Source organism: Carica papaya, chromosome 9 (assembly GCF_054855325.1).
Source record: "Carica papaya isolate Zhongbai chromosome 9, ASM5485532v1, whole genome shotgun sequence".
NCBI lineage: Eukaryota > Viridiplantae > Streptophyta > Magnoliopsida > Brassicales > Caricaceae > Carica > Carica papaya.
In genome coordinates, this window is record NC_142317.1 from 5,452,785 (window position 1) to 5,473,397 (window position 20,613).

At 35.1% G+C, this 20,613-nt stretch overlaps 2 protein-coding genes and 1 long non-coding RNA gene across 4 annotated transcripts; 2 read left to right on the forward strand and 1 right to left on the reverse strand.

The window, feature by feature from the left end:
- Positions 1–1,398: 1,398 nt before the first annotated feature.
- Positions 1,399–4,863, forward strand: LOC110820442 (Cytidine/deoxycytidylate deaminase family protein). Of its 2 annotated transcripts, XM_022049908.2 has the most exons (9): positions 1,399–1,714; positions 1,792–1,867; positions 1,975–2,014; positions 2,185–2,243; positions 2,331–2,368; positions 2,532–2,595; positions 2,762–2,815; positions 4,199–4,300; positions 4,581–4,863. In XM_022049908.2, exons 1-9 carry the CDS (start codon positions 1,524–1,526, stop codon positions 4,635–4,637), a joined length of 681 nt encoding a protein of 226 aa, XP_021905600.1. In that variant the 5' UTR covers positions 1,399–1,523; the 3' UTR covers positions 4,638–4,863. The 2 variants fall into 2 exon arrangements, with proteins under 2 accessions (XP_021905600.1, XP_088067251.1); XM_088211125.1 differs by lacking the exon at positions 4,199–4,300.
- A 284-nt stretch (positions 4,864–5,147) lies between these two features.
- LOC110820440 (NAD(P)-binding Rossmann-fold superfamily protein) lies at positions 5,148–12,456 on the reverse strand. The gene is made up of 14 exons (XM_022049907.2): positions 12,284–12,456; positions 11,572–11,640; positions 11,346–11,459; positions 10,220–10,348; positions 10,010–10,078; positions 9,382–9,534; positions 9,199–9,235; positions 7,350–7,432; positions 7,144–7,218; positions 6,789–6,863; positions 6,580–6,666; positions 6,355–6,470; positions 6,117–6,163; positions 5,148–5,502 (listed from the first exon to the last, which is right to left on the reverse strand). Exons 1-14 carry the CDS (start codon positions 12,371–12,373, stop codon positions 5,369–5,371), a joined length of 1,278 nt encoding a protein of 425 aa, XP_021905599.1. The 5' UTR covers positions 12,374–12,456; the 3' UTR covers positions 5,148–5,368.
- A 1,514-nt stretch (positions 12,457–13,970) lies between these two features.
- Positions 13,971–19,525, forward strand: LOC148239757 (uncharacterized). The gene is made up of 2 exons (XR_015816406.1): positions 13,971–14,279; positions 19,305–19,525. It is a non-coding gene; the product is annotated as an uncharacterized LOC148239757 (long non-coding RNA).
- Positions 19,526–20,613: the final 1,088 nt, after the last annotated feature.

The window sequence follows — 20,613 nt, forward strand, 5'->3', positions numbered from 1 at the left end:
GGTGCGGCGGCGGGCGGCGGCGGTCGGCTTCTGGTTCGTCTTCTCCGGCGAGGGCAGGCGGCTAGGGTTTTGTGGTCTGGTGTGGGGGTTCTATTTATACCATTTTGCCTTTTGATCTCAACCGTTCATTTTGTTTTAATCTGGGCCGTCCGTTTTTTGATTGAATCTGGGCCGTCCGATCGCGCGTACGCGGATCGCCAACGTGGCCCTTCCCCGGTCGACGTGGTTTTGCCACGTGGCAGGTCCTGGTTGGTCAGGACTGCTGACTGGGTCTGCTGACGTGGCTGTTGACGTGGCACACATTTTTTTTTTCCCTCTTTCCGGGCATTACACTGACTACTTGGCGAATCAGACCTTTATTTGGCCCCTTAAGAATTATCACTTATAACTCCCTCCCGAGGAATTTCTGAGTATCACGAGAGAAGATATCATTGGAGTTTCTTTCCTTAAGATGTGCACTATCTAGGGACAATTTTTGTATTACGTTGTTTTTTTTCTTATATATAAAAAAAAATAATAACATAAAAATATTCAATATGACTTGCATATGGTAATAAAAAAAAATAATTGAGTATTAATACAAAAAAAAAAATTGAAATTGTCATCTAAATTCGACTTAGTTGGATTATTGAGCCTCCGCATGTGTTATGAAAATACCATATTTAATTTTATGTCATACTAAAACAAGTAAATTGAACTATAGAATTAAATATATTTTATTTATTCATAAAAAAGAATCACATTGTAACGGAGATTAATAGATTAGTAATTATATAAATTACATATGTAAGTATCTAGATTATTAAAATAATAATAATTATAGAAATATATTTTTTAAATAATATTATTTTTTAATAAAGTCAATTTAAAAACCTCAGTCTAATTAATCAAAGTAAATTTCAATAGACAAATCATATTTTGGAGTGATTATATATATATATATATATATATATATATATATATATATTTTTTTTTAAAAAAAAAAAACACTACATCCCAACATTAAAAAAACATTTGATTTGGAAATGCAAAAATTGCTGACTAAATAATTTTATTTGTTTTCAAAAACAATAATAAAAATGTAGTTGACTATGTATTTTTGTATTATATGTATCAACCAAAAAAGAAAAATAAATAATAATAATAATATAACGACTAATTATATTTCAACCAAGCATATTTAAATAATAATAATAATAATAATAATTAATATCTTTATAAATTTTTACCATATTAAATAATGCAATAATATTGGAATAAAAAATATTATTAGATAACCCATATCAGTTTAAATAATTAAATATTAATATCAAATAGAAAATAAATTTTAATTTAGAAATTAAAATCATACTATTATTTAATATTTAATACGGTTCATAAATTTATATCAGTAAACTCGCGCGCGTGACTCACACTCACCATTTTCCCGCGGATGTTTCCCGCTACTTCTCACTGGAATTTTCTCGCCGAAGTAAACTGTTTCTCCCAGATTTTTCTCTCATTTTCTTGGTCGGTGAAACTCCATGAACTCTCGAGATCTCGGAGTGGTCTCCACGGCCACGATCTTTGGTGCTTTAGCTTCAGCACTTGCTTTTCGCTTCTTCTTCTTAAACCCTAAGTGGCATAACTCTCACAGAACCGCTTCATCTCAAAACGGCGTAGTTTCCCCGAAATTATCCTCTCTGGACCCTTTCGATCCTTCGAAACGCAAAGGGTATGTGAATTCCTGTTCTTGTTTTTCCTAGCTCTCAAGAATGGTCTGTTTACTTATTTGAATTTGTCCGATCGCAGATACTTATCATGGGACGATTATTTTATGGCAATTGCATTTTTATCGGCTGAGCGGTCCAAAGATCCCAACAGGCAGGTCATATTTTCTATTGTTTTAGTTTACTGTTCATGTAAATTGCTGTCTGTTTTTTTTTGCAATGATGAAGTGATTGGAAATTGGCATCTCCTATTTGGTTTTTTCAGGTGGGTGCCTGCTTGGTGAGTCAAAATGGTGTAATTCTTGGTATGATTGTCTGGCATATAATTTACAGCCAAAATAATTGGCATGTTTATTGTGTTGCATTTATTACTGATTTAGCTAAACATCTCTGCTTTAATGGGTTTCAATATAGTTTGATTATGGTAATGATGTTCTTATATAATGGTATTGGGTGATGGGTTTTCTTTAATTAGGCATTGGTTATAATGGATTTCCAAGAGGTTGCTCAGATGACAAACTTCCCTGGGCAAAGGTAAGTTAACCTCTGAAATTATTTCTCTTCCTGATGTTATTATTAAGGAAGATTAGTAGTACTAAAGTAAGTAAAATCCTGTTTCAGAAATCCAAAAATGAAGATCCTTTGGAGACAAAGTATCCGTAAGTCTTTTACATGAACTGCTCTTGATAAAAAACTAGCTGCTTATCTGATAATACATTCATGTCCTCAAGATTTAACACGTTGGGTTCTGTCTTTCTTCTATTATATTAGTTTTTTCTTCCATAACTACCTTTGGGCCTTATCATGTTTGTCATGCTGTAGTTATGTTTGTCATGCTGAAGTCAATGCTATCTTGAATACAAACCATGCATCTGCTGCTGGGCAGGTAAGTTCTATTCATCTACAATCAATTATTTTATTGAATGAACTTTTTTAAGTAAAAGAACTGCCAAAGCTTATTAGTTAATCAGGTTCTCCAGATAATATTCCACATTTTTTATTATTGATAATGGAGGCAACAAATTGATTCATTTCCATCAATATCTGTGCAGAAACTTTATGTTACCATGTTTCCTTGCAATGAATGTGCGAAGATAATTATTCAGGTTTGTCAATCATTTGACCTATTTTCATGTTTGAAATTGATTATTTGAACTACGGTACATTTTCATGTTGAATGAGGGTGTAAAATTAACAACACTTTGCTTCCATTACCCTAAGGTTCCCTCCGTTTACTTTTATTCAATTTCTACCAATTCATAGTTCTAATTAATTTATGTTAGCCTTTATATATATAACTGGATTGTGAAATTTGTTTGAGTTATTCCACATCACCTTGAATTCCTTGGAGGTGGAAGTTTAGTGCCTACTCAATGTGTTGGAATTTAAATCCTAGTGCTGGGGCGTTTTGAAGAGGAGCTCTGTTTGTTGGGTTATGAGTGCTCTGATTGGAGAGAAATGCTAGCCTATTGAGGATCATTAATACCTCCTTCCACTCTTTGCAAAGAATGACTTGTTTCGTTTCTTATTGGGACAAGATTCACAGGTATTATAGGAATGTCCCTTTAGCTAAGGGGCTAAGGTGCAGCTCTATATTGATTTTCATGTTAGTGTTTTTGTTTTCTTTTTCTATTTTTACATTTGGAAGGATCTCTTGTCCTTCACCCATATACTTTCCTCTTTTCTCTGTCACTATTTTGTAATCTAAACAAATTTCTAGCATGAGAAGTCCAGGTCCAAGAAATTTAGTGTCGGTTGTAAGTAAATGAAACACAAATAACTCATGGTTTAATATATACATATTAACACTAACATAAAAGTTAAGATTAGAAATTAGTTAGGAATTAAATGTGAAATTAACCAAATGGAAACAACTGCCAGGGAATCTACAAGATCTGAACTAACCACACCTTGCTGCGCAGTATTAGAATGTCACTACACCGTCTCCTAAATTCTCACGGATTATAAGAACTATTACACTTAAAAAAATTTCACTGAAATGTGGCAATTCCCAAGATTTTTGGGCTAATCTGTAGACAGGAATTTTGAAAGAAATCTAGTAATAGAATTGCCTTAATTATTAGGAAATCTTAAATTTGATCCCCCAGCTAGAAAATAAAACTAGAAGATTTAAAAAATTGTCCTAATCAGGTGAATAGCTACAGAACTGTAATTTTGTGGTGTTAAAATGTATCAGTGTCAAAGTGGCATATTGATACTGACTTGGCTAAAAATATTTATTTTCTGGATATGAGAACTTCCAAAATTTGAATAGTTGATTTCTCTCAACTTCTTTGAGGCTTTGCTAAAAAGGATTGATTGTACTACTTAGGCAGTTGATCGCTTATGACATGTAGCTCTTACCATCTGGATCATGTTTGTTCCTTCCATCCAGATGTGTCTCCTATCGGCTTCAATGCATCTCTTTCATATTCTTTTCCATTCGCTCTTCGTAGTTAAATTTTTATATAGACTCATCATATTTGCAGTCAGGTGTGGCTGAAGTTATATACTTTGTGGAGAAGAAGCTAAATGATTCAAACATTGCATACATAGCTTCACACAAATTACTCAAAATGGCTGGTGTTAAAGTAAGTGTTGGGGATTTGAATGGTTCCATTGAAGCTTTAATGCTATTTCTGTTCAGTTAAGCTATATTGAAAATTATGAAAAGCGGAATGCTTCTACTTTTTTGTATTAATGCAACATCTGTTCAACGTTTTCAAGCCCAAATTGGTGAAATATGTTATGTGGTTTTTCATGGTGAAAGGCATAATGACCTGAATTTGCTTTGTGGAAGAAATGTGTCAAATTTTGCACCCACAAGCTGGTGGCTTGGATTCTGATGTTAATTAATATTTGTGATTGCAGGCAAGGAAATATCAACCTCAGATGGACCAAATTTTAATAAAGTTTGATGAACCCTAGTTTGTTTTTTATTTTCTAGGTCTAATTGCTTTTTGTGCCAAAATTGACATTGGTGCAAAGCAGTGTTGTATTATCACAAAACAGAGCTTGTATCAAGCTGGAAAGTAGTTTTTGGTCCGTTAACTCAATCTTTAGCTCGGGACATGAGTCCAATAATGATAACCAATTAACCTTCATGTCAAGCACTGAGCAAATTGGCTCCCATCTAAAATTTTGCATTTTGATAGCTGCAACTGGATTTAATTTCCACAAGTAATTTCTAATGACCTGAATTGGGTCCTTCTAGTAAATATAAGGTCAACTGACGTGCGTTCCTATTATCCTGTTTATGTAATTTTAATAAACTTTATTGTGTTATAGGCATACAAAATTTGTATTCCTGCTGATCTGGTTATTCTTCTTCAGATCTTGTTTTGCTTTCTTGTATGAAGATTTTCGAAGTAATCCGGGTATCATGCTCACTTTCACAATTTGTGAGAGCAGCAACAAAGGAGGTAAAGCATTGGTTCCTTGAGTGTAAATTTACGGTCTTACTTCCTGGGAAAGAAAGCAAGAATCCTAATAATATTTAGAATTATTTTTTTAAAATACCCTAATGAATATCGTATGACTTGTGTGTGATCCAACTTAAGTACAAATGAAAGCCAAAACGTTTCTGTTTATCAATAAATTAGTTCAAAAAAGAAAATAACTCTACCATCTTTCTCTGGAAAAAAGAGAGCCGCTATTAATCAAGCATTAAGAGCCTCAAGTTGCCTCCGAAGATCATCAAGGTCATCAATAGAAGCTATCTCTGCAGGAACTGGAAGTTTCTGATATTCATCTGCACTTGGGAGCTCACGGGTAAGACCTTCTGGGAGATTGTCTGCAAAGAGGGAGAAAACTACAAATTAGATGCAGAGATAACTGTAAGAGCTTTCCAAGGGATGAAAATATGATAAAAGCTTCAAATTCAGATTATTTTATATGGATGACCTGTTGTAAAGATTCCTACAATAAAACTTTACATCGGTAATTAACTAAAAGAATCTGCTGAAATGAAATATAAAAATTTGTTGAAAATTTATTACGTATATGTATATATTAAACATGAGAACAGCAGACACAACTTAATGACAAAATGGTAGCAGCTTTTCTTCACAGTTCTCATTCATTTTTTACAAGCTAGTCTGATTCTTATTATATTTGTGATACGCCATGATCTAGGGCCAACTCATTTGCAGAGAACTGGCGCCGCACGTGCATTACACACAAAGAAGATATTTTAAAAAGAGAAGCAGCATTAACATTGGGAAAGCATTTAAGAGGCTACAACAATAAAAGAAGACTGCAGATATCTTTATTCTTGATGATTTTACATTGGTCTAGATAGTGCAATGCAGGAACAGCACTCGGATGTTTGATCAAGCCCATCCATATTCCGCAACTCACGAAAACATCCAATTTCATACAAGATCAGGGATAAGAAATAGAAAATACCTGAACTTGTGGCACCTGTTGTATCCACCTCGCTATCATCAACAACACTGATGAAACAAAGAAAGGATGTCAGTTAACATAGTGCTCCAGCTCCAGGGAAGTAACAATATATGGGCCACAAAAACTATGATTCAATACAGTTGATTCTGCTAATTCATATCTTTGTCTAAAAGAAGTAATGACTTCTCTTATATTGCAAGAGAGAGAGAGAGAGAATAATAACAAGGCTAAGTTATACCTTATGTTCCATTCATTATCGAAATGAAGAGGACCTTCTACACTTGTGGATGCTTCAGCTTGCATCTTGGCTTTAGCTGCAGCATCCCTGGCCGGCTTTGCAAGAATATAGTCATTCTGCAGTGCAATTATCATTTCTACCATCAGAAAACAAACCAAAATATCCGAAATATGTAGAATTTGTTCATTTAACCAGGGTGAATAAACAATTATTCACTTTAACTACCTGCCGCTGCAGACAAGCCACATTGGAGCATTGTGGATTTGGCTTCATTTGCATAGTCGGGAAATAATCTTTAAGAGAATTATAGCCCTGGAATCAACAAGTAAAGCGAACACTCACGAAACATTTAATACATCTTTCAGGCTGACATATCATTTCCATAAAGAGCATACAACTCTCCTGGATGGAGGAAAAGAGAGGTATAAATTTACCAAGTAGGGGGAAACGTATCCAAAACTTAGCAAGAACTTCAGTGTATTTTGAACTAAAAGCCCAGCAACCACTCCCTGAAATATTAATTCACATAACTGGATTTCAACCGCTAGTCATTTGAAAAGAAAATGATCTCTGTATGTAATCATGGTTGACATTCATAAAAGAAAAAAAAACCATCAAAACCTCCATTAAAAGAAGACTGTAAAAATGAGTAATTAAATTTTAAGAGTTAACCTGACAGCTAGATTAGTTTACTTCCACAAAATAAATGCTTCCAGGTTGCTTTGATTGCTCTAACATTGCTCAAGAGTCAAATCGACTTGATATAAATATAGTGATGAGAAAGATTACCATCGTAGTCGGTAAAGATGCTGCACAAACTCCCTCCCGCTTGAGTGTCCGTTCATCTACTCCAGATGCCACAACCTATTGGGAAAAGTGATGTCTAAGTTTCAGAGCTTAAAATAATTTTGTTAATTAACCTACAATACATGTGGATATTTTAAACAACAATGCTACATGAAAGCAATTTATTCAAGAGAAAAGGGACAAAATACCAGAGGAGGTGCACATGCAAAACAAGCAGTTTCTCCAGGAACCAGCAATTGTATATGACCTGAAACCGCATCTTCGGATACACCTATTTCAAACAGTTAATATGTTGGTAAGTCATATATTATCTTAAAATAGTGGATATCATGAAAGAAGAAGCATATAATGAGAACAATTTTGACAGAAAATATTGCAAAAATCAAAAGAACACAAGAAGATAAGTACAAGCAACAATTCACATAAATCGAAATATCTATATGCACAAATCTCCATGTGCGCACACCCAGGTCTATACTCAAGCCAAGAAGTTTGTTTTATTTTATTTTTATTTTTCTTTGAGGGAAAAAAGATCATGGTATTCAAAAAGCACAAAGGGGGTGCCAACCATGTACAAAAGATATGCATCCCTTTCAAAAGAGAAAAGATCAACAGATCATCAAAAATAAGACTCAACATTAGAAAAATGACTAAGCCAGTCGAGGTGTCAATGTGAGGGAACAGGGAACTAAGAGGATAGGAACGTTTAACGAACTATGAGAAGAGAAGCAAGAGAGTGACAAGGTCAAGGAAGATGGAAAACTTTTAATATGTAGTTCCTCATGATTAATCAGGTCATTAGATTATTCCCAACTTGGCGCGACCCATTAAAGGTCAACTCCTTTGAATCGTATCTTCCAATCAGCACTTTGGAGACAATTGAAGGCTGGTCAACCTCAACATCCTCACCTGTCCAGACTGGTTTTCCCACCACTTCATTTCAACCACCTTCAAGCTCAAGGCCAGCAACTTGACCAGCCAAAAACAGCCTTCACCACCCATCTGTCTTAGTACCTTTTTGAGAAAAGCATTTGCCACCTCCCTCCTTCATTCAGTTCCTTCAGTTCCAAGACATTCCCTCTCTTGTTTCTTCCCAGAGAAATATCAGAGTTGGTCCTCACCCTTATATCACACCACAAGTTTTGAGCCCTCTGATATAGAAATAACTTGAAGAAGGCCTTAGAATAGCCACAATTCTCCAACTAAAGAAGTAGATGGAGAAACAGTTGCAGAACCCATTGTCCAATGTGAAATATATCTAACCACCCTTCAAGAACAACGTTAAAGGATGCGAGTTCAATGACTGGGAATTTTCTAGGAGTATCTATCACCACATTGCTCTGACCAGCCAAGCTGGCTGAAGGAGACCACCCAGCAGAGAAATTTTCCTAACAGGGGTTCTCTCTCTAAGCCCTCACTGGACTCTCTAATTAATCTCAACACTTAAATAAGAATAAAAAGTTTTGTACGATACATATTTAAAAAAAAAAAAAAAAGTTTTACACGATACATATTTAAAAAAAAAAAAAAAAAGTTTTACATGACACAGCAAAAGGCCAGCATATTTTATAACAAGGATATCTAATCTTTCTAGGCCAAACTACAATGCTGCAGACAAATTGGTCAATGGGATTGACTTAAAAATGACTATTACAATGAAGAGAAACACGTGAAAAGCTCATAATAAATTAGGGGCATTAGCAAGTTCTATGAAACTCCAAATGCATTTCCGTGTCTGACTGGGATATGCCTGCACATAAAGTTAGCTACCAAATATGTCTATGGAATCACTCCAAGCCAAAGTGATAATTAAGTCAATCACTTTAGACAACTGAAAAGTAATCACTCATGAAAGGAGCATATGAACAAATGATTATAATTACTTTCTAGAATCTCATCACATTCAGAATCTGTATAACCAGTTGAAAAAGAAAATGATCAAATGACATCCTTATTGCAGATGTTAACTTTGTAAAGTAAGTTCAAACAACTTTGTTACAGAAAAAAAAAACTAGTAAGTTGCAGCATTTTCCTCACCAGACTCCATCCATGTCTGATTCAACTCATTGCAGGCCTGTACATCAAAATGAACAATTTGATATTCAATGTTAGAACATCTTATACTTGTAAACATAAACTGGATATGTATATGTAATTTGTAAACTAATTAAAAAAAGAGGGGGGGGGGAAAAAAAACTTCGCTGTAGAACTCAGTGTTACCTGGTTGACAGCCATCCTGGCTTCGTAGTTATCTACACAGCTTAATACAAGATCCACTCCACTACCTTCTTTGCTGGGGCGAAAAGATTTGTTTCTTAAACTTGACATAAAGGTCTCAAAACCTTGAACTGTTGTGATGTTCAGCGTATAGCTCTAAACACAACATGGATCAATCAAATGATGCAAAAACAAAGCTCATTTGTTTTAACAAAAAAAAAGTGCCCAGTTAATCTTGTACCGGTTGTCCTAGGAATTAACTATGTGCAAAGAGACATACAACTGTTAATACAATATGATCGATACATTTACTTGTCTTGCTTTCCAACCAAAAGAACCAAGGCTGTATATTAGCAGGAATGACGAAAAGTAAGACTGCATTTGAAGACCTCCCTTAAAGAGCTTCTATGTGCAACACATAAATCAGACAGAAGGGAGAAGATTAAGATTGCATTTAGAAGATCATCGGAAAAAAGCTTATCTGCTTTTTATGTGTGGACATATAATGCTCTAACTTAAGCTGCCAATGCAAAACAGCAAAGCCTATGACATTTGCTAGTTTCTCAAAAATATTGTTGACAAAATGAGTACTAGTTTGGCAGTATCTGAAAGAGTTAGGCAGAAGATTTACCTCTAGCACCACATCGGGATTTATGTCTGAAAGAGTCTGAACAGCAGCATCGGTCTTTGTCATGCCAACCTAAAAACAATCAATCAAAATCAACATCACTGTGGAGTTCTGTGTAATACTTGGGGAATAAAACAGTAGAAATACTTTATCTTTTGAACAAATTAATTGAAAGAAATATAAATGAGTGTCTATAATTATGTGAATAAACACCTGATCCGGACGAAAAAACAATCTGTTCATGTTTGCCAGCTCCACTTTGTCATAGTCATACAACAAAAGGCGGCCAATGCCACATCTAGTCAGCATCTCAGCTGCAACACTTCCCACACCACCAATTCCCTGTGATGCCATAAAATCAAAAAGTCAAATATATTCAAATGTCAGGAAGAAACAGGTGATTGCAGTAAAATCCTTGAAATACACATGTAACTCACAAAGGGATTTTTGCTTTAATATAGTTTTTATTTGAACTCAATGAGTAAAAATCAATGAAATGCAAGTCTTCTTGGTAAAATAAACTACTACGATTTGTGAGTGCTTCTAGAGTAACTCATAAGAAGCACCAGCCTTTCAAAATAATAAGGGAAGTGATACTTATTGAGTAGCATGGTACAATGACCCTATTACCAGGAAAGCTATATATTTTTCAAGCATCCTGCAAAACATGGGTTAGTGCAGAAAGGCCTCCAGGCCTTTGCTGAAAGAGTGTATAGGCAAGAAGAAGTCTACTCTGCATTTCAAAAAGCAAGGGAAACAAACCACTAAATAATTAATGAACACTTATAAACAATGTGATGAAAGGTACCAAGATAGGGTCATCAAATTAATATTTGCAATATTTTCAGCATGGACATTATTCTGCAAGAAGAAAAACAATAGCAGGGAAAGCTTGTATTTCTTGTATCTATTAAAATGTGCAGATATTTACATTTTCTTTCTTCCTTTATTGCATTACAACTCTATTTGGGCCAGCACATGCTGTACTCTACCAAAAATTCCTATTTTCTCTTCAAACTATTTCAATTTATTCAATACAAAATTGAAGCACGGCAATGAATGGGCAATTCCCTATTGTGTACTATACATATAAAATAACCATTGGATACCTATAGTTATTTACCAACTTATGCTATGGGGTTTGCATATGCTCATAATTGCTGTTATATCATTCCCAAGACAACTCCTAGAATATAGTTTTCCCACATACTAAACAGAGCCTTAAGTTATCTTCTTATATGGTTTGATGCAAAGCGCAAACAGAGACGTTTTACTTCCCATGTGAAAACCTTAAGCATAAAAAAGAAGGGGAATGTTGAAAGAAAAGATAAATACAGACAACTATGGCAACTGAGAACTCTCTAATTCTTTCATAGTTCTCCACAATACCCATCCTCTGAAGCGCCATAAGCCTACTGTAAGGATTACTATCGACCACCTCAGCACTCATATCCTGCAACCGAGTCCATTTTCACTGGCATCAGCATTAATACTAAGGACCATAAAAGTAATTATGATCTTCAGGGGAAAGTAAATGTAAATGCAATGGATTGTAAAAGATGGACCTTGACTTTTGAACGGCGAACAGCTGCCGACTTGGCAAGGTTTGTGACATGCTCAACTCGTGATCGCAGCTATAAAACACAAAAAAAAAAAGATTACTCAAATGCTTATACCCCATGATTATACAAGTCACCATTACAAACCCTAAATTTCTCGTTGCAGAGAAAATGATTAATGTGAGAACTAAGAAAAAACTTGGCAGGATACAGAGAAAAGCCCAACAAGGAACTGAACCTGGTTCAACCAATTAGGTTTGTGAGGATAATTTCTTTCCCGTTCCTCTCAACTAGAGGCAGCATAAATATATAACAAGAATTTATACTGCATAATTTATCTTTTAGAATTCCTCCTAGAGACAAAACAGCCTGAAAGAATCAATACGTTTGATAGATTATTTCAACAACTCACAGCCAAAAACATGCAAAGTTATAAACTTTCAATCACAAACCACATTTGATAAATTAGGAAACAAAAATTTACAGAATTCACTTCACGCCCCAATTGATTCACAAAAGGTGGAAACAGAACAATCACATAGATCAACCGAGATCAACCCCCCAATGCAAATTAATTTCGAAGTCCCTAATCCAGATGCTCATCGAAAAAGAGAAAATTCTAAACTTGTAACACTCGATCGAATCCCCTCAAGAGCACTTACAAACACAAAAGATACATAAAATTTTCCTTTTAAAAAAGGACATAAATCGAAAATACCTTGTCGAGAGAAGCAAGGGAAGAAGGATCATGCAGTGATTGCTTGAGAGAATCGAGATCATGAAGCAATCCATTCAATTCCGCCTCCATTGCCAGTCTCTACTCTGAACTCCCTGTCTCTGTAGCTCTGAATCTGTTCGTGCTTTGTCTGAATCTAATAACACTGCGCAAATATTGTGATTATGTCTCCAATAAATTTGCTGCCTCCGTTCTCAGAGGCCCAAGAGGCAAGATCGAAACGACGCCGCCTAAGACCCAAGCCCTTAGGGCTTTTCAGGCCCAACTTTATCAGAAGACTCCATTATTTTTTTTATAAAAAAAAACTTCTTATCAACATATAACAAGTTGGGTTTATGTTTTTCTTTTAATAATTTGATTTCATACATAAAACTTTTACACTTTTTGGTACTCTATAATAACAAATTTTATTTTCTTAAAATAATATTTCATATTTTTAAAATAAAATTTACTAGAGTAATTATATTATTAATATATATGTATATATATATATATATATATATATATTGTGGGTGGTAGTGACTAAACATGACAAATTGGTTTACAAGTAAATGTGGATATATACCACAACCATAACCAAAACAATAAAAATGGATGTGACTCTTTTCATACTACTTGGACAAGTCCTAACCTTATCTCAAATTCAAATCCCATTTTTATTAGAATTTATGGACCCTACAATATTATTATTATTATTATTATTATTTTCAATTTCTATATTATTATATATTATCCCAACTTGCTTTATTCTATCCCAATACCCAACTAATTAATTAAATTCAAATTATCATTAAAAGTAAAATTTTTTAAAAATATTTTTTTAAAAAAAAATAGGGTAGTGAAATTTACAATAAAAATATTATTTAAATTAAATATTATTATAATTTAATGTTTTGCAAGAGGGAAAATGGAGTGGAGGAAGAGAATGATTAAATTTCATGTGATGGGAAGAAGGAAAAAATTAATAAGAAGTCTTGATGTTGTTAATTGCAATTCAATTCAATGCATTGACCAAGAACCTTAGAGTGCACGTCGCCTACGACTTTTTACAAACAACTAAGAAATATATACATATATATATATATGTGTGTGTGTGTGTGTGTGTATTATATAATTCATGTATATAAAATAATTCCCGTCATCTATTCGGACGCCATCTATTTCACATCAATATTTTTATTCTTGAAATTCCAATATGATAATTACCGCTAATTAAAACAATTGGCTTTTTATTTTTAAGTGAATCACACGTAAATGATATTGATATATATACATATATATTTGGATATAATACTAATTATTAAATTTCTTGTTTTAAAAAAAAAAATTTGAATTTGAGTGGAATTCGAACTTGGTAGTTAATATTTAATTTGATATCTTAAAAATGAATTTATTTATCTATTAATGACATTAAATATATTTTATTATAACGTATACTATGTTTTTAAGATTTATTGATTTTCCATATGATCTATAATATATAATTTTATATACTAAAATAAAATTTATTGACTTTGGTTTTGTACATTTTGAGATTAATTGAGAGGTCAAGCTTGACTCCAAATTCAAGTCTATTAATTCTGTAATAACTGAGTTTTTGGGTTGTGAAAAAAAATGAATGATAATAATAATAATAATAATAAGGATATATATACATATATGTATAGAAGAGGGAGAGGGGTGAGAAGGAACAGTGCAGGTGGTGAGATAGGAATGGACGGTTAGGATGATTAGTAGGTGGGGTATAAATAGGATGAAGAAAAGAAAAAAAAAAGAGAAAAAGGAAAAACAGGAAGGGAAGAGAGGAAACTGTCGATAGAAGATGAGAGACAAAGAGAGAGAGAGAGTCGGAGAAGGAAGAGATGAAAAGAGAGGAACGGAGGAGTCGGTCGAGGACGAGAGAGGGAGCTGGAGAAGGAGGAGACAATTAAGGCAACTGAGTGAGCTGTGGCGGTGTGGAGGACGATGGAGACCGGAGGTATGGTGAATTTTGAATTTCAAACATAGAAATGATAAATTTGTAATGTAAACTCAAACATTGCAAACATTGAAATAGCATTTGGCATTTGAATTTCTACAATGTCGTAGGGATAGTGTAGGGAGGAGATAGGTTCTTGAAGGACAAGGAGAGCAAATGAATGATTTCAGTTACTGGAAGGTCCAATTAGGACTGTGAGTGAAGAAGAGTGGGGGAACCCATGGGAAATACGTGCAGGAGAGTGAAATTCAGATGATTACCATAAGGGAAGAAGATAAGGGATGCGGGTATTAGGTAGAAAGAGAGAATGTGTGTGTACTCTAGTCGGTCACAAGGAAAAGGGAAGAGATAGGGAAAACATACCGAAATCGGGTTGTAGAAGGGGAATTGAGACACATAGAGGGTCTGGAGGGGGTATTGGCGTGAGAAGAGAGACAGAAAGGAGAGAGAGGCGGAACAGAAAATAGGGAACGTGTTTTGGATGAAAGCATTGGGGGTTACAGGGTGATTTAGGGTGATAGAGAGAGAAGTGCAATGAGGTGAGAGAGGCAGAGGTGAGAAAAGGGAGAGACAGAGAGTAGGGGATAGTTTAGAAGAAGTGCGGGCCTGTAAGTGGTTAATAGAGGTGAGTTGTTGGGTGAGAGAGAAAAAGATTAGGAAGATAGGAGGTAGAACAGTAACAATGAGTATGTGTGTGCGCGCGATATAAGTGTGATTGTACATATGAAAACTGTGTAGGGATGTTGATTAATTATAAATGTTTTAAATTGAATTAATTTGTTTGTTTGTTAAATATGCATATATATGTGATAATTGAATATGATTGTGGAGATGGTATATTGTTGGTTGTTATATTGGCTTAAGAGTGGGACGTCGATATTGGTTATCGTTACTTAAAAAGGTAAGTCAGTCGCCAATATTGGTGATGCCTGGGAGTTGTCAGACTAGTAACGAGTTAAGTCGCCGATATCAGTGACGAAAGAAAATGGTAATGGTGTGTGTGGGTGGCCAGTTGGGGGTCAAATGGTGAGGAAAATGGGTCGCCGATATTGATGACGGAGAAACTTTAGAAATTGAATGACTTGATTTAAACATTTTCTATGTGTATGACTGAATTTATTTATATGATGATATATGTTATGCCACATATGCTAACAGGGTTGATGTAACGCTGCTGATGTTAAAAAAAAAATCGGGGCGTTATAGTTGGTATCAAAGCAAATAAGGAGAAATACTAATGTGTGTCGCTATCCTGTAGGTAAACCAAGGGAAATGACGAAGAAGAGCCGAGGCTGACCCTGCGGGAATCCGCCTCGGATGTGCAAGACCCACCGAAAGCCCTATAACGGACACCTGCATTCCACCAAGTGCCCTTCTGCATTTCAAGGGTCGCCCCTATACCAAGCAGCGCCTTCCCCTTCACAACCAAAATCCTCTATCGTTCCGCCGACACCACATGTGGGACAAGCAGGGGCATATTAGGAGGACTTTAACCGGCTATGTAGAGTGGTTGAGAGCCTAGCAACGATGATTCGAGAGAGAGAACTATGGTTTAAGACAACATTTGTTCCACAAAAGGCGATTCACCAAGGTAGAGTAGATACGAACAACATTGAAAAATACTGAAGGCTTAATCCCCCAGCCTTCAATGGGGGCTCTGATCCATTGGTAGTAGAAGACTGAATAAAAGAAACAAAAAAATTGTTTAAAATGATAACAATGACAACTGAACAGAAAGCACAACTGGCCACATTCATGTTAAGAGGATCAGCAGAGCATTGGTGGAAATTGAAAAAGGGAGATTTGATTTCCCCAATCACTTGGGAGGTGTTCCTAGAAGTTTTCAATGCAAACTAATTTCTAGATTTTCTCAGATAACAAAAAGAAACTAAATTCACAGAACTTAGGCAGGGGAGGTTGTTAGTAGCCGAATAGGCCGAGAAGTACATAGACTTGGGTCGGTTTACGCCCGAAGTTATGATGAATGAATCGAGGAAAGCTAGGAGGTTATACGGTGTATAGTGACGCATCTCATTTCGGACTAGGTTGTGTACTAATGCAGCAAGGGAGAGTTATAGCCTATGGGTCCTGACAATTAAAGAAACATGAAAAGAACTATTCGACACATGACTTAGAACTGACTGCAGTAATCTATGCCTAAAACTGTGGCGACATTACTTATATAGGAAGATTTTTGAAATTTATACAGATCACAAGAGTTTACAATATATGTTCACTCAGCGGGAGTTAAATATGCAACAGAGGAGATGGATAGACTTATTGAAAGACTTTGATTGTAGGATTTGGTATCATCCCGGATGAGAAAATATGATGGCAAATGCCCTCAGTCAGAAGGATAATGGGCTGTTGGCCCATTTGATGGTGTTTGAGTGGAATTCACGTAAAGCCATGCAACAGTTACAAATTCAAGAAGAAAACAGTGGAAAATATATAGCTAGTTTAAGGGTTCAACCTACCTTAGTCCATAAAATCAGTGAGGGATAGATGGTGGATACCGAGATACAGACAATCCAGAAGGGAGTAGAACAAGGGACAACGAAAGAATTTAGTGTACAGAGTGATGGGTTACTCAGATTTCGAACCAGAATGTGTGTTCCCAATGATAGTTCGATATGGGAAGAGGTACTTAGTGAGGCTCATAACACCAAATTTGCCATACATCCAGGGAGTATTAAGATGTACAAAGACTTGCAGAAAAGCTTCTGGTGGAGGGCTATGAAAAGAGATGTGGTTGAATATGTGTCGAGGTGTTTGACATGTCAACAAGTGAAAGTGGAACATCAAAGACCTGGGGGTTTATTGCAACCTTTGCTAATACCCCAATGGAAGTGGGAGCATGTCTCCATAGATTTTGTGATTGGGTTGCCAAGTAATTGCAATACGCATGATAGTATATGGGTGGTAATTGACCGTTTAACTAAATTTTCTCATTTTTTAGCAATGAGGGTGACAGATTTGGTGGATTAGTTGGCTAGGTTGTATATTAAAGAGGTGATAAGATTACACGACATTTCCGTATTGATTGTTTCAAATCGAAATTCCCGGTTCATCTTTAGATTTTAGAGAAGATTACAACAGGCATTGGGTACCGAGTTGAGCTTTAGTACAGCTTTTCATCCACAAACGGATGAGCAAACGGAGAGAATTATACAAGCAACGTGGAAACAGGAGGACGGGATAAAAAGTAACTATCCACAACTCTTTGAGATAATATAACAAAATTTGAGGGATCAAATTTCTTTTAAAGGGGGGAATAATATAATAACTGGATTTTTGGGTTGTCAAAAAAAGAATGATAATAATAATAATAATAATAATAATAATAATAATAATAATAATAATATATGTGTATAGAAGAGGGAATGAGAAGGAACGGTGCAGATGGTGAGATAGGAATGGATGGCTAGGATGATTAGCAAGTGGTGTATAAATGGGATGAAGAAAAGAAAAAAAAGAAAGATAGAGAATAAAGGGAAAATAGGAAGGGAAGAGAGGAGACTGTCAATACAAGGTTAGAGAGAGAGAGATAGAGAAAGAGAGAGAGCCGGAGAAGGAAGAGACGAGAAGAGAGGAAATTAGGAGTCGGTCGAGGACGAGAGAGGAAGCTAGAGAAGGAGGAGACGATTAAGGCGACTGAGTGAGCTGTGGTGGTGTGGAGGACGATGGAGACCTGAGGTATGGTGAATTTGAATTTCAAACATAGAAATGATAAATTTGTAATGTAAACTCAAACATTGCAAACATTGAAATGACATCTGGCATTTGAATTTTTACGGTGTCGTAGGGACAATGTAGGGGGGAGATAGATTTCTGAAGGAATAGGAGAGCAAAGGAAGGATCTTGGTCACTGGAAGGTTCGATTAGGACTGTGAGTGAAGAAGAGTGGAGGAACACATGGGAAATACGTGCAGGAGAGTGAAATTTAGATGATTACCATAAGAAAAAAAGATAAGAGATGCGAGTATTAGGCGGAAAGAGAGAATATGTGTGTGCTCTAGTCGATCATAAGGAAAAGAGGAGAGATAGGAAAAACATACCGAAATCGGGTTGTAAAAGGGGAATTGAGACACAGAGAGGGTCTAGAGGGGGTATTAGCATGAGAAGAGAGACAAAAGGGAGAGAGAGGCAGAACAGAATGCAGGGGACGTGTTTTGGATGAAAGCATGGGGGGTTACAGGGTGATTGAGGGTGATAGAGAGAGAAGTGCAGCGAGGTGAGTGAGGCAGAGGTGAGAGAAGGGAGAGACAGAGAGTATGGGATAGTTTGAAAGAAGTGCGGGCCTGTAGGTGGTTAATAGAGGTGAGTTATTGGGTGAGAGAGAAAAAGATTGGGAAGGTAGGAGGTAGAACAGTAACAGTGGGTTTGTGTGCGCGCGCAATATAAGTGTGATTGTACATATGAAAACTATATAAGGATGTTGATTAATTATAAATGTTTTAAATTGAATTAACATGTGTGTTTGTTAAATATGCATGTATATATGGCAATTGAATATGATTGTGGAGATGGTATATTGTTGGTTGTGATATTGGCTTAAGATTGAGATGCTGATATTGGTGGTTGTTACTTAGAAAGGTAAGTCAGTTGTCGATACTGGTGATGTTTGGGAGTTGTCAGACTAGTAACGGGTTGAGTCACCGATATTGGTGACGGCTGGAGGGTTTTATCTGAGAGTAACAATGTGGGTGAGTGGCCGAGTCAAGATCGATGGGACAGTTACGTTGGAAATGTTGGGGGGGTTTAATGTGGCGACTAGACATGGTGGAGGAGTTGATAATTTTTCATCGAGGAGATGTGGTAACTATGGTGGGGGGAGGGGGGGGGGGGGGGGGGGTAGATGAGTAAGAGGATGAGAGTATGGGTAGAAAAGATGGCGTGACCAATGGAACGAGGGGGGGGAGGGGGGAGCTAGGAGATTAGACATTTAACTGAATTTTCATGCTATGTTTGTGATTTGAATTTACTTTAATAAGTTTATATATATTCATTACCTATCACTTACAGATGAAGTAGTACCGGAAACTGGACCAGAGCTGCATGTTTCCGAACCTAGCGTATAGAGGAGACGGAGCAAGGAGTATGACTAGCAAAATGGAATAATTACATAGTTAGTAACAAGTAACTCATTTTGAAACGAAAAATTGTGAATTCGTAAACTATTTTAATGATGCATATACTATGGAAAAACTTTAGAAATTGAATGATTGATTTGAACATTTTCTATGTGTATGATCGAATTTGTTTATGGGATGATACATGTTATGGCACGTATGCTAATAGGGTTGATGTAACGCCGCTGATGTTAAAAAAAAAAAATCTGGGCGTTACAAATTCAGTTTGGAGCTTGTTAATTGTATATACCTCTTCATATTTGTTTTATTCTTAAAATTTCATAATAGTATCTATCTTTTCCCCTAACATTATTTCTCACACTTACATTAAAAGAATATATGATTAAATTATTACATTTAATCTATGGGTATTTGTCGTTTAATCATGTTATATAAATTGCTAGAAAAATAAATTCATAAATTATGCACAATCATACCAAAATAAAAATAGAAAAAAAGAATATAAAATTTTAACGTGATTCGATAATGTGCCTACATTCACGAATAAGACTGACAAAAAAATATTCCACTATTGTAATCTGAAAGTGTATCAGTAATAACTTAACAAATATATTTATAGAGATATTACTAAAATTTTTCTCAAACAAAAATTCTTTAAAATATATATTAAATATTTTTATGATAAATATAAAAATATCCCTACTATCCTGTATAATATAAATAAATATCATTAAAATTTAAGATATATTAAAATTTTATGAGATTACGAAAGATTACCTAATAAATATAAGGATTAACAACTAATCGATGTCGAATTATATAGTTTAAAAATATTAATCTTGTAAAAGATCTATTGAATTATTGATACATATTTTTTATATTTGTTGTGAAAAAAATTAAATAAAATATAAAATGAATTATTAAGAGAGATAAAGATGGATGGTATATATATATATACACATATGATGGGTTGATTCATAGTGAGAGAGAAAGAAGAGGTAGGAAGCAACAGGGTAGAAAGGTGTCTGGGATCAAATAGGCAAATCCTTAAAATTGCAACACTTCCTTTCCTGCTTTGTCTACCTCTAATCATTTTCATCACTCCCATATGTGCCCTTATACATCTGTTCTAATGTATACATACATATATATATATATATGTGTCTAAGCAAACATATAAGGTCATATTGCATATATATGCGTGTATATATATGTATATATGCGTGTGATCCTGAAACTAG